At 43.9% G+C, this 14,798-nt stretch overlaps 1 protein-coding gene across 2 annotated transcripts in view; it reads right to left on the reverse strand.

The window, feature by feature from the left end:
- The window catches only part of LOC138965368 (germinal-center associated nuclear protein-like), a 64,332-nt gene that overhangs the window by 18,975 nt on the left and 30,559 nt on the right, over positions 1-14,798 (reverse strand). For both annotated transcript variants that reach the window (XM_070337509.1, XM_070337508.1), the window contains exons 9-17: positions 13,618-13,757; positions 13,091-13,162; positions 11,562-11,711; positions 9,182-9,453; positions 6,463-6,688; positions 5,778-5,978; positions 3,312-3,414; positions 2,379-2,557; positions 1,128-1,285 (exon numbers count right to left, since the gene is read on the reverse strand). In XM_070337509.1, coding sequence (XP_070193610.1) covers positions 1,128-1,285; positions 2,379-2,557; positions 3,312-3,414; positions 5,778-5,978; positions 6,463-6,688; positions 9,182-9,453; positions 11,562-11,711; positions 13,091-13,162; positions 13,618-13,757 — 1,501 coding nt within the window. The remainder of the gene's footprint in view (positions 1-1,127; positions 1,286-2,378; positions 2,558-3,311; positions 3,415-5,777; positions 5,979-6,462; positions 6,689-9,181; positions 9,454-11,561; positions 11,712-13,090; positions 13,163-13,617; positions 13,758-14,798) is intronic.

The following is a 14,798-nucleotide window of genomic DNA, read 5'->3' on the forward strand; positions in this document are numbered from 1 at the left end:
TATCTTACAATCGCCATCACCTCCACGCTCACCTCTCTGCAATGTACATCATCATTATCTTACAATCGCCATCACATCCACGCTCACCTCTCTGCAACGTACATTATCACTATCTTACAATCGCCATCACCTCCACGCTCACCTCTCTGCAACGTACATTATCACTATGTTACAATCGCCATCACCTCCACGCTCACCTCTCTGCAACGTACATTATCATTATCTTACAATCGCCATCACCTCCACGCTCACCTCTCTGCAACGTACATTATCATTATCTTACAATCGCCATCACCTCCACGCTCACCTCTCTGCAACGTACATTATCACTATGTTACAATCGCCATCACCTCCACGCTCACCTCTCTGCAACGTACATCATCATTATCTTACAATCGCCATCACCTCCACGCTCACCTCTCTGCAATGTACATCATCATTATCTTACAATCGCCATCACCTCCACGCTCACCTCTCTGCAATGTACATCATCATTATCTTACAATCGCCAACACTTTTAAGGCAGGACAGAGAAACATCTTTTATCAGGATTTCACAAAATGAGTTTCTTTAACTTTGTTAGCACATTTACACACACATATTCACACAAACCAACAAACACACACAGTCAGACATACAGACAATTACAACAACAAAAGAAGAAAAGAATACACACATGTGCAAGCAAGCACACACCTATTCATTACTACTACTGCACACAACAACACATGCATGTAAGCCAACACAAGCACACACCTATTCATTACTACTACTGCACACAACAACACATGCATGTAAGCCAACACAAGCACACACCTATTTATTACTACTACTGCACACAACCACACATGCATGTAAGCCAACACAAGCACACACCTATTCATTACTACTACTGCACACAACAACACATGCATGTAAGCCAACACAAGCACACACCTATTTATTACTACTACTGCACACAACCACACATGCATGTAAGCCAACACAAACACACTTTCAGTAACACATGCACAAGGATGAGACTGGATACTAAGACTACATACACATACACATGAAGCTCCACACACACACGAAGCTCCAAACACACACACTCCTTCCTCTTGTCCCAAACACACATATTGTCTCACCTGGCCATCTCTATAGACACAGACGACACGTACTGATCGGCCACATCCCCGGCAGACACCATGGCTTGCTGGCAGAAAGCCACACACGACTCAGCGATGGTGTGTGCAGACTCGCCAATGATTTCCCAGAACAGTTCTCTGGCGATCATTTTTACCACCTAGAAAAAGCACAAACACAATGGAATTTGAAGATTTTGTACACTACAGCCATGCACCTTCAACAGGCATGAATGTTTTGGAATTTTAAAAAAAAGAAAAGAAAAAAGCCTCACAAGCATCCTGCAAGCGAGTTTGGTCAACAATGTTGAGATAAGTTCAAGCCTCACAAGCATCCTGCAAGCGAGTTTGGTCAACAATGTTGAGATAAGTTCAAGCCTCACAAGCATCCTGCAAGCGAGTTTGGTCAACAATGTTGAGATAACTTCATTATGTGTATCATACGTGTTTGGTTTAAACTGTTTTATTCAACGTTTGTGCATTATTTACACAAAAACGCATATTGAGTAAACAATAACAAGCATAATGCTTATAGTGGTGTTTACAGTTTTCTAGAAAATTACATATAAATGGCGGCTATTGTACAGTTTAAATGAAAAGCAAGCAAACATGAAAAGAAAATTGAATGAAAATTGTACATCAGAACAAAAATCCGTTTAATACATATATAATATTTATGGTATTAGCGAGTAAGAGATAGAGAGGGAGAGAGGGAGGGGGAGAGTGAGAGAGAGGGGGAGAGAGAGAGAGAGAGAGAGAGAGAGAGAGAGAGAGAGAGAGAGAGAGAGAGAGAGAGAGAGAGAGAGAGAGACAAGTAGACGTATCGATTGTGCTTATCATACGTGTTTGTCTGTCTGTTCTGCTTAAAAGACCACTGGGTCGACACACTGTAAATGTAACGTTATGTTTTGACATAAACTAAACGATTCACTAACCTGCCATTTTTGTTTTTTGATTACAGATGCTTCGGGTTTTATTATTTTTCCGTATTGGCCGTAAAAGTTTTGGTAATTTTTTTTTTTTAAGTTTAAGGCTTACGCCTCCATGAAAAAAAGTTTGGAAGATTTGCCAAAATTAAGGCAAAGTTTTGTGCAATTTGGGAAAGAAGTTTGAGCATTGTGCTGACAGTTTTGCTCCAACAACATCTGGCTAAACAATGTTGATTTTTTTCAGAACTAGACTTCCACCATAACATGCGTCTACCTCATCACAAAGAACAGTACATCAATGCACATTTTTAAAAATTTTTTTTACATCATTGCTGACGTCAAGCAGCTGTAGAGGACTGGGCTGAAGTGCGGGCTGTGCTGCTATTGGCTTGACCGCAAATGGCTGAACTTTCTCCTCTGCTTGGGTGACCACAACTGGTTTGACCTTCTGCTCTGTGGTGCTGGTGGCAAATGGCTTGCCATCCTTTGCTGAGCTGGCCGCCACTGAACACAGTGAGAAATGTTTTGTTACTTTGTGCGTTTCTTGTGCAAGATACTTCTATTGATACTAGCTTTAGTTGGCCATCTTTTGGCAGTTTGTTGAATCAAACCAAGCAAAATGAATAGGACGAAGAAAACAAAGACACACAATGCATATTTTATAAAGATCACATTCAGTCACATTCAGTCACATGCCTGCATACAAACACATGAGCGTGCATGCATGCATACACACAAGCAAACACAAGCACACACACACACACACAAGCAAACACACACACACACAAGCACACACAAGCAAACACACACACACACAAGCACACACAAGCAAACACACACAAGCACACACACAAACACAAGCACACACACAAACACACACACAAGCAAACACAAGCACACACACACAAACACACACACAAGCACACACACAAACACACACACACAAGCAAACACAAGCACACACAAACACACACACAAGCAAACACAAACACACAAACACACACACACACAGTGAACGGCGAACTGAAACCATGTGATCAACTTTTAAAATAATACACAGTCCTCATGAAATGCTCAGAAACGTGAAAGACACCATAGCCAACCAAAGAAACAAAACAAAGATTCCACGAAAGCAAACCTCCACTGGGTCAACATCAGACCAAAGGAGAATGATAACCCTCTGACTCTCTGCAGACAATTCTGTTGTAAAAACATTGAAGAAATCACAGCCATACTGAATTTACATGGATGTACTCACTGTCAGGCACACCCTCCAGCTTGCCGATGAAGCGGCCGTGTTCATCAAAGCTGCACTGAGGGGGAGGAAGCTGAAGAGGTTCCAGTGCTTTCCCGTTGATCACCTGTAAAATCAATCAGTCAATCAATCAGTTAATCTACAAGCCTCCTGTGGTTTTTATTATTATTATTATGGTGAGCTTATATAGCGCGAACCACAATTAACTGTGCTCTCCGCGCTTTACATATTAATTTCTGCCGTGTGAAATGGAATTTTTTTACAGACAGACAGACAAACAAACATTTTTTACACACAATATATAACGCATTCACATCGACCAGCAAACCTCAAGCCTGTTAGGCGAGCATTCACCTTTCGCGGCCTTTATTCCAAGTCACACGGGTATTTGATGGACATTTATATCTATGCCTATACAATTTTGCCAGGAAAGACCCTTTTGTCAATCGTGGGATCTTTAACGTGCACACCCCAATATAGTGTACACGAAGGGACCTCGGTTTTTCGTCTCATCCGAAAGACTAGCACTTGAACCCACCATCTAGGTTAGGAAAGGGGGGAGAAAATAGCGGCCTGACCCAGGGTCGAACACGCAACCTCTCGATTCCGAGCGCAAGTGCGTTACCACTCGGCCACCCAGTTTCCTTTTGCAATTAAAAAGAAAGGTGTTGTTTCTGTGCCTACCTTTGTTAAAAGTGAAATTGCATTACGACACAGCAAACACAAGTTGTTTCGGAGACACTCATTCAGCAGTTGAACAACCTGACTAAAAACTTTAAAAATGTCCAAGTGTTCATCATGTACATGACTTTGTGTTTGTTTACTGATGCGTTGATTTTGTTTTTAAGGCGCTTAGAACTATGGTAGGATTTGCGTCATATACATACCCTTATTATCATTATTTTTAAAATGACCAATCATCAGAGTGCCCCAATGCTTGATCCAAACCAATCATCTGAGTGCCCCAATGCTTGATCCAAACCAATCATCAGAGTGCCCCAATGCTTGATCATCTGAGTGCCTCAATGCTTGATCCAAACCAATCATCAGAGTGTCCCAATGCTTGATCATCTGAGTGCCTCAATGCTTGATCCAAACCAATCATCAGAGTGTCCCAATGCTTGATCATCTGAGTGCCCCAATGCTTGATCCAAACCAATCATCAGAGTGCCCCAATGCTTGATCCAAACCAATCATCTGAGTGTCCCAATGCTTGATCCAAACCAATCATCTGAGTGCCCCAATGCTTGATCCAAACCAATCATCTGAGTGCCCCAATGCTTGATCCAAACCAATCATCTGAGTGCCTCAATGCTTGATCCAAACCAATCATCTGAGTGCCCCAATGCTTGATCCAAACCAATCATCTGAGTGCCCCAATGCTTGATCCAAACCAATCATCAGAGTGCCCCAATGCTTGATCCAAACCAATCATCTGAGTGCCCCAATGCTTGATCCAAACCAATCATCAGAGTGTCCCAATGCTTGATCCAAACCAATCATCTGAGTGTCCCAATGCTTGATCATCTGAGTGCCCCAATGCTTGATCCAAACCAATCATCTGAGTGTCCCAATGCTTGATCCAAACCAATCATCTGAGTGTCCCAATGCTTGATCATCAGAGTGCCCCAATGCTTGATCCAAACCAATCATCAGAGTGTCCCAATGCTTGATCATCAGAGTGCCCCAATGCTTGATCCAAACCAATCATCAGAGTGTCCCAATGCTTGATCATCAGAGTGTCCCAATGCTTGATCCAAACCAATCATCAGAGTGTCCCAATGCTTGATCCAAACCAATCATCAGAGTGCCCCAATGCTTGATCCAAACCAATCATCTGAGTGCCCCAATGCTTGATCCAAACCAATCATCTGAGTGCCCCAATGCTTGATCCAAACCAATCATCTGAGTGCCCCAATGCTTGATCCAAACCAATCATCAGAGTGCCCCAATGCTTGATCCAAACCAATCATCTGAGTGCCCCAATGCTTGATCCAAACCAATCATCTGAGTGCCCCAATGCTTGATCCAAACCCATCATCTGAGTGCCTAAATGCTTGATCCAAACCAATCATCAGAGTGCCCCTATGCTTGATCCAAACCAATCATCTGAGTGCCCCAATGCTTGATCCAAACCAATCATCAGAGTGCCCCAATGCTTGATCCAAACCAATCATCAGAGTGCCCCAATGCTTGATCCAAACCAATCATCAGAGTGCCCCAATGCTTGATCCAAACCAATCATCAGTGCCCCAATGCTTGATTCAAACCAATCATCAGAGTGCCCCAATGCTTGATCCAAACCAATCATCTGAGTGCCCCAATGCTTGATCCAAACCAATCATCAGAGTGCCCCAATGCTTGATCCAAACCAATCATCTTAGTGCCCCAATGCTTGATCCAAACCAATCATCAGAGTGCCCCAATGCTTGATCCAAACAGTATCTGGTCATGCACATTGACACCTACCTCTCCCACAGACACAATGCGTTTTGACTCCACCAAGCCGACGGCCCGCCAGGCGGGAATGGAACTCTCGGGTTCTATGTAGGCCGAGCGGTCAAGAGCCAGATCGGGGCCGTCTGCCAAGAGACCGTAGTATGCACAGAACTCCCTCACTTCTTCTTCACGCTCAAACGCCAGTAGCCGCATCAGCTCTTGGAGAGGGAACTGCAACATCGAATGAAAAACATGTGGGATAAGTTAAGCCTGCAAAGTATTTGCTGTGATTGTTCTGAATATGTGCAATTAGAAAGATGGACGACACGTCGAAAGGCTAATACTTTTTTTCCTTTTTTGTTTTTTCAAATCTACAAATACAAAAAGCTAATGCTTGCATACACACAAAAAACATATGCACACACAACATGCACACCCAATCACATACCTCTTTAATGAATAATTCTACATTTTTATTTATGCCAGAGGAGACAAAAGAAGCATTAACCACATGCAGACTTGTTCAAGCATATCCAGGCAAAACAGATGGACAGAAAGATGCAAAGATGACTTGTCTCTCTCTCTCTCACCCACCAACCCACACACATTCACTCAGTCAAGCAAACACACACAAACACAACACAACAACCTACCCCTCATCCCATCCCCAACTCCCCCCCCCCCCCCCCCCCCCCCCCCCCACACCAAAACTCACCCCAACTTTCTTGGCCCCAGCAGTGTATGAACGCAGAATGACCTGCAGGGCGCGGCCACGGATCTGGTTGAAGTAGCGGTGGAGGATGCAGGCGTTGAGGAAGGAGGCGGTCTTCACCACGCGGAAAAAGCGAACGTAATTGTTGGAGTTGAGGGCAGAGTACATCTTGACGGAAAAACTTATCTCGGGAGAATCTCGCACCTGCGGCCTCAGTTGTTGGACCTCCCTGAAAGCCAGATTTCATTTTCATTTTCATTACTTTATTGTCCAATCGCTGGGAAATTCAGGTCGCTTCCTCCCAGTGGAAAGCTAGCAGCAACAGAGTTGCGCTACCCAGGTGTATGCGTCTTCAGGTGTAATCAGCCACCTGCACTTATGGCAGAATGACCGAGGTCTTTTACACTGGCGCCGCAGTGGTGACATTGGGGTGGGACATTGATACCGTCCCTGAGTCTGCACATAAAGTTGACCCATGTCCGTCCCGTCACAAGTCCAGTGCACTACCAACTGAGCTACCGGGCCCCCAAGATGATCAAAGAACTATGTCCGGTCAGGAATATAAGCTGGTTTTTGTCTATGACTGTGACGTTGAAAGTAGATGCAAGTGTTAGTTACAGTGCCTTGGAAAATCAGGAACTGATGAGCTTGCAGTAATCTTCCTTTTGTGAGGAGTTGCTTGTTCATTTCAATGCTCTTTATTCAATCAGGTGCCAGGAGATTGGTTCCGAATAACTGACACTTACTCATGTTGCACATGTCGAATACATTCACAGTGCTGTTGTCCCTTTCTTTCTCACATCTTATCGTAGCGCTCGACCTCATTTCATTGAGATTCCACCTAATTCAGGACATCCCTCCCCACCCTTTATCAAATTTGTATTTCTTAATACAAAATACAAGAAATCACTGATTGTTCTTTGATGTAGCATTGGCTGGAGTCAGTACAGTGGAATCCCCCTTTTAAGACCTCAAAAACCCTGAGAAAACAAGGTCTTAAAAAGGAGGGAGTCTTAACATGGGGGTAATTTTTTTACTGAGGTTAGGAACAGAAAGTCTGAGAAAACAAGGTCTTAAAGAGGAGGGAGTCTTAACATGGGGGTAATTTTTACTGAGGTTAGGAACAGAAAGTCTGAGAAAACAAGGTCTTAAAAAGGAGGGAGTCTTAACATGGGGGTAATTTTTACTGAGGTTAGGAACAGAAAGTCTGAGAAAACAAGGTCTTAAAAAGGAGGGAGTCTTAACATGGGGGTAATTTTACAGAGGTTATGAACAGAAAGTCTGAGAAAACAAGGTCTTAAAAAGGAAGGAGTCTTAAAATGGGGGTAATTTTCCATAGGTAATGAACAGAAAGTCTGAGAAAACAAGGTCTTAAAAAGGAAGGAGTCTTAACACTATTGTGACTAGCACTGCCACGGCGTTAACGTCCTGCCTGCCCAAGCTTGCCACCAAGAAACTTCCCAAAAATCAGTAACTGTAAAGAAATCTGTCTAGCAAGCTTGAATTAAGTCCAATCACCACCAAATTTTGTGTACTAATTCAAAAATGGATGCCCAGTTCAGTCGTGCTATTTATAAGTTTGTCACGCGATTTGTTTTAGCAAAGGGGGGTGAAAGGGGGGTGAAAGGGGGATAATTTGTGTTTTTTAACGTTTTTTTGTGTGTGTTTTATTTTCCACTGCTTTTTTTAAAAGTTATTTTTTAACAGAAAGTATTATAAATAATGTTATAACCAAACAAGGTGTAAAACCTATGAATTAGCTCAAATATTGTTAACATTGTACACAGAAATAAGGAGACAGTACAAAGAAAAAAACAAGCAAATCACGCATTCACTCACAGCATCCTGACTCAAATGAAACAAAACTGTAACACTCACCAAATGATGTCTAGGTAATCCATATTGAATATAAGTCACATTTTCACAACAAAGTACCAACTGTACACCTATGAACATTTCCAAAAGGATTAGAAGGCTCCAGCCATCCATTGTTATCAGTGCTGCCACGCCCCCATAGCTCCTGCACGATTCCGAGATACATGTTCGTCTAGCAGTATCACCCCTTACCACGTGTAGTTTGCCGACTCGCACTAGCCACAACAGGACTGTTTCTTCCTCAATATCACTGCTATTATCGCTTTCTTGAGGCTAAAACGACACGATGTATCATGATCTACAGGATCCTCAAGATCCAACATCCGGAGAATCTCCTCCCGTGACAAGGCTCGCCTTCGATTCATTTTTTTTGTTCGAAAACACCACGCAAATCTGCACTAATTTGATCAAGCCGGAAGAGAAAACCACGTGTATCAAGGGAAACAACTCAATTTATTGCAATCTTCAAAAACCGGGAAGCAACCACGAGTCTTGTACCTTGTCTGACTGATACTGAAAAATGCGCGTCCCGTCCATGGGCGTGTCAGCGCGGTTACTGATTTATCAGCGTCCCGTCGCGAAAGTGTTAACATGGGGGTAATTTTACAGAGGTTAGGAACAGAAAGTCTGAGAAAACAAGATCTTAAAAAGGAGGGAGTCTTAACATGGGGGTAATTTTACAGAGGTTAGGAACAGAAAGTCTGAGAAAACAAGGTCTTAAAAAGGAGGGAGTCTTAACATGGGGGTAATTTTTACTGAGGTTATGAACAGAAAGTCTGAGAAAACAAGGAAGGAGACTTAAAAGGGGGGTTTCAGTGTATCAGTAAACGTTAGCCTCATCGCTCACCGCAAGGTGTCGCCCTCGTTGAGGTTCATGAGCACCATGTAGGCCCGGAACTCCGCCTCGTTGGGACAGAAGAGACCGTGCTTGTTCTCCATGTCGTGGTACAGCTCCTTCAGCGTCTGCAGGCACTTGGTCAGGTTCTCGTTGTTGATCTTCTCGTCAAACACCATCATGTCTTCCATGCACAGGCGCTCGGAACAGTAGATGTGAAAGCGCACGCACTTTTCCAGCAGCTCTACTACGTCTATGCTACACAGCTGTTGTTGGGTGATGTCCTGAAATCATCATCATAGTCGTCATTGTCATTTTCATCATCATCATCGTCACCATCATCGTAATTCTCTTTTATGGATCCCCTGTTATAACTAGAGCATCAGAAAGCTTTTCAGTACCAAGCAAAGACATATTTTCTCTTTTTCAACAACTAAAAGCTACACGTTTTTAGGATGAAGATGATGATGATGATAATGATGATGAAGCTTTTCTGTACCATTCAAAGTAATATACACATGTCATCAATTGCAATAAACACAAACAAAAATAGTTTAGCATCAAGTAATTTAATCAAGTGATAGCTTGATAGCTAAAGATATATCTGATAGATTAATAGCTGCAATCAAATGACCTAATTAACAAACACACAATTGAGCAAAATTAATGAACAAACGAAGCACCTAAAAAAAAAATGTTTTATACATGTACTGTTCAAAAAAAGAAACGCATAGTTGCTACTTGCCAAATTTGTTTTATTTTTCGAAAAAATTAACAGAAAATCCAATATTTAGATTATTTGTTTGAAATTTGGTATGGACACAGTTGAATGCACACACAGTTCATTTGCATCTTCAAATCAATCAGTCAATCAATACGATTGGGTGCCGAGGCTGTCAAGTCAGTAGGGAGTGTGACTGCCTTGAGCAGCAACAACTGCCCGGCACCTTCTGGGCATGGACTGGATCAGATGCCGGATATCTTGCTGTGGGATGGTGTCCCACTCCTCCTGAAGTGCCTGCAATAGATCGCGGTGATTTGCCGGCGCTTCTTCTCGCCTGCGCACACGTCTGTCCAATTCATCCCAGAGGTGTTCTATCGGGTTCATGTCTGGCGACATGGATGGCCAGGGAAGCACCTGGACATGGTGGTCGGTGAGGAACTGGGTGGTGAGTTGTGCTGTGTGCGGGCGAGCGTTGTCCTGCTGGAATATGGCATCCTGGTCAGCCAGAAGAGGAAGGGCGTGTGGGCGCAGAATTTCCTCCACGTATCGCTGGGCAGTTATGCGCCCTTGGACGTGCACCAGGGTGCTCCTTCCAGCGGTATTGATCGCCCCCCACACCATGACGCCTCCACCACCATGAACGGGTGCCTCATCCACACAGTTGGGCGCGTAACGTTCGTTTACTCTCCGGTAGACCCTCCTCCGACCATCATGTCGCTGGAGCAGGAAGTAGGACTCGTCGCTGAACCACACGTGTCTCCAGTGATTCCGGACGGTCCAGCGAAGGTGCTGGTTGCCCCACTGCACTCGGTTCTGGCGATGGCGGCGGGTGAGGACAGCTCCTCTGTGAGGTCTGCGAGCTCTCAAACCAGCTTCATGCAGGCGGTTCCGCACGGTCTGGTCCGATAATCGGTGTGGCCCGGGGAGAGCCTGGACAGAAGATGAGGCCGACAGGAAACGATTCCGGAGGTGGCGGAGCCGTATGAAGCGGTCGTGAGCAGCAGTTGTCGCCCTTGGTCTTCCCGCTCGTGGCAAGTCAGCAACGGAGCCAGTGGCTTGAAACCTGACCCACAGTCTACTGATGGTGCTCTGGGACACGTGGAAGTGCCTGGCGATTGCACTTTGACTTTGGCCTGCTTGTAAACGACCCAATGCAATTTGGCGGTCTTCTCTGCTCAATCGGGCCATCTTTTGTCGCTGAATTGTCGTCTGATTTCTTTGTGGCGAACAATCCGCTTTTATGGGTTTTGGAAGACATGGTGAGAGCTCAATATTCCCCGAGTTTCACGAGATTACACTGAAGCATGACGAGTGGTCATGCCAAATGAGCAATTTTGACATTGTAGCCACTGATAACGCATGCGTCACGTGCAGAGCTCACTTGTGGCAATGGACGAAAGGTCGACGACCAGATAAACATTTTCTGCAGTTTGGTGGATATCCTTGTAGCCATATAACTAAATTAACCAAATATTACAAGCTATGCGTTTCTTTTTTTGAACAGTATAAAAATCTACAATCTCAAACAGAGACAGAGACATTTTGAATTCTACAGAGACAGAGACCTTTCAAATGCTACAGAGACCTTTCGAATGCTACAGAGACAGAGACCTTTTGAATGCTACAGAGACGCAGACTTTTCAATGAAAATGCTACAGAAACACAGACCTTTCGGATGCTGCGTGTTCGGTTCCAGAGGAAGTCGTACCACTCAGACCATTTTCCGTCCTCCCCCTGATCGGCAATCTCTTGCAGGAGATAGTTCATGGTCATCATCAGCACTGGTGTTGGCCGCAGCTCATGGGGCAACGGTTCGTCCTGCAAAGACGTAGATATAAGATACATGATTAAACAAGACCTCAACCGTTTCGTTGCCTGCAGGACGTCAGCTGTCATCCCGGGTAACTTGCTTTAACAAGCAACAAACCATTCTGTATATATGCAAAAACAAAATAAATAAATAAATAAAATAAACCCAATGTCTTTGTGAGTGGTGTATTCATGAATACATCAAAGGCACACTGTAAGTTGTCAATTTAGATAAATACAGATAACACTTTGCTTTCAAATATTTCCTAGCAGCAAACAGGATAATCTTTCATTCTGCCATTACGCTTTCGACGTTCGTCTCTTGTTCATCTTGCCCACTCATGTTAAAAGATACCTTCCTTCTTGAGCACATTGTCTTGTGAGTAACCATACACCCTTAGCCAAGAAAATGTACACAGGCCTTACAAATTTCCTACAAATCACTTAATCCAGAAACAGATCGACTGGTAGTGTTCCTACATTCACGGCATTGCTTGGCTCGCATCTTCCCACCAAACATTTTCTCAGCTAAGTTCATTATTTGTACCATAAGTCAAGTGTTTGTCAGCTAAGTTCATTATTTGTACCATAAGTCAAGTGTTTGTCAGCTAAGTTCATTATTTGTACCATAAGTCAAGTGTTTGTCGGTCTGTCCATTTGAAAGACCGCTGAGTTAAAGTAATATGATTGAAATGTTTTCATTCTTTCTTTATTTGGTGTTTAACGTCGTTTTCAACCGTTCAAGGTTATATCGCGACGGGGAAAGGGGGGGGGAATGTTTTCATGGTTTTGTCATCTTCTTCTTCTTCTTCTTCGTTCGTGGGCTGAAACTCCCACGTACACTCGTGTTTTTGCACGAGTGGAATTTTACGTGTATGACCGTTTTTACCCCGCCATTTAGGCAGCCATACGCCGCTTTCGGAGGAAGCATGCTGGGTATTTTCGTGTTTCTATAACCCACCGAACTCTGACATGGATTACAGGATCTTTTACGTGCGCACTTGGTCTTGTGCTTGCGTGTACACACGAAGGGGGATAAGCCACTAGCAGGTCTGCACATAAGTTGACCTGGGAGATCGGAAAAATCTCCACACTTAACCCACCAGGCGGCCGCGGCCGGGATTCGAACCCTCGACCTTCCGATTAGGAGGCCGACGTCTTACCACCACGCCACAGCGCCCGTCATGGTTTTGTCATAAATTAAACGTTCCAATAATATACCATTCTTGTTATTTGATTCTAAAAAAATAGTTTGGCTTAAACAGTGTTTTATTCACATTCATGTTTTTCAAAGCTGTGGAATGTAGTTAAGAACAAAGGAGCAAAAGAAGTTGAACTTGTCAATGTGCTGTTAGATACAGCATAGTACATGAAAGGGGGTTACTGACCTGATCTGCTGAGGACCGACTGTACTCCTTGACGGCACGTGTGTGGTCCACCTGAGACGTCCACCCGCCCATCTGTGAAGAAAGAAAGATCAGCTCATCTTTACTTTGCATAAAAAACAAAATACAATTGCACCCGGCTATAACTATCATCCAAGGGACCAACTAAAAGTGGTCTTCATAGACAGGTAGTCGCTAGGTGGAAAGGTCAATTTTATAGACAGGTATTCGCTAGGTGGAAAGGTCAATTATATAGAAAGCAAATTTGTCAGGATTTCTTTGGGGTGGTCTAAACAGGCAGGTGGTTGTTATCAAGAGGTGGTCACGGAGGCAGGTTCAACTGTAACAATCTCCTCCCCCCCCCCCCACACCCCTCCCTCTATGCAAACGCAACCCCAGTAATAAATAATACACCAAAGGATCATAATGAATCGAGAATGATAATAATAACATTTATATAGCGCGAAACCAATGTTATCTATACTCTCCACGCTTCACGATCACCCAGAATCCCCAAGAAGAACACTCACGGTAGTTGAACCAGGGATGATTTCATAGAGACTGAGGCGCCGCACTTCCTCGCGATACAGCCGCTCCTTCTCTGGACACATGTCGGGACAGGCGCCCACAAACGCTTTGGAATTTACGCTTCCAACCTGCTTTCCCAGAACTGGAACAATTCAACAATATGTGTGACTCATTCTGGGATGTTCCCAAGGTGCTCTGTGATGCTAATGCATGGAAGTACATCATGAAACAAGCACCAAAAAACTTAATTTTTGTGTGGCCTAAATACAATATGTACGTTTAATTTTGCAACAAGTTGTTTGTTTGTTCGTTCATGGGTTGAAAGTCCCACGGCTTTTACGTGTATGACCGTTTTTACCCCGCCATTTAGGCAGCCATACGCCGCTTTCGGAGGAAGCATGCTGGGTATTTTCGTGTTTCTATAACCCACCGAACTCTGACATGGATTACAGGATCTTTTTTGTGCGCACTTGGTCTTGTGCTTGCGTGTACACACGGGGGTGTTCGGACACCGAGGAGAGTCTGCACACAAAGTTGACTCTGAGAAATAAATCTCTCGTCGAACGTGGGGACGAACTCACGCTGACAGCGGCCAACTGGATACAAATCCAGCGCGCTACCGACTGAGCTACATCCCCGCCCCTTTGCAACAAGTGAAAACGTTGATGGAATGCAGTTTGATCTGCAGCAGTCAGTACGGTGAAACTCTCTTTAAAGACCAACGGATTTAAGACTTCCCCCTTTTTGAGACCCTGATTTCTCCGATGTTTTGAACCTAGCCTCAGTCAATTTATCTTCATTTTAAGACTCCCTTCCTTTTAACCCCTTCACTGCCCACCCCGTATGTAATACGTGGTCATTTTCTGTTTATCGTACGCCCATAACCGTATCTCATACGTGGGATTTGTGCAACAACATTTCAGGACATTTCTGAAAACTAAATGGGAGGTAACCACTGTCCAAGTACTTGTAGGGGTTCTAAACACAGTTCTTTCCCATAGACCGTTCGGATAAGTTACTACCACTGTGGCAGTGAAGGGGTTAAGACCTGATTTTCTCAGACTTTTGAAGGTCTTACAAGGGGGGTTCCACTGTACCGCATCATCAAACCAGCACCACATTTGTCTTTTCTTTTCTGTGCCATAAATGCAATATTCATGTTTAATTTTGCTACAAGCAAAAA

Source organism: Littorina saxatilis, linkage group LG4 (genome assembly GCF_037325665.1).
Source record: "Littorina saxatilis isolate snail1 linkage group LG4, US_GU_Lsax_2.0, whole genome shotgun sequence".
Classification (NCBI taxonomy): domain Eukaryota; kingdom Metazoa; phylum Mollusca; class Gastropoda; order Littorinimorpha; family Littorinidae; genus Littorina; species Littorina saxatilis.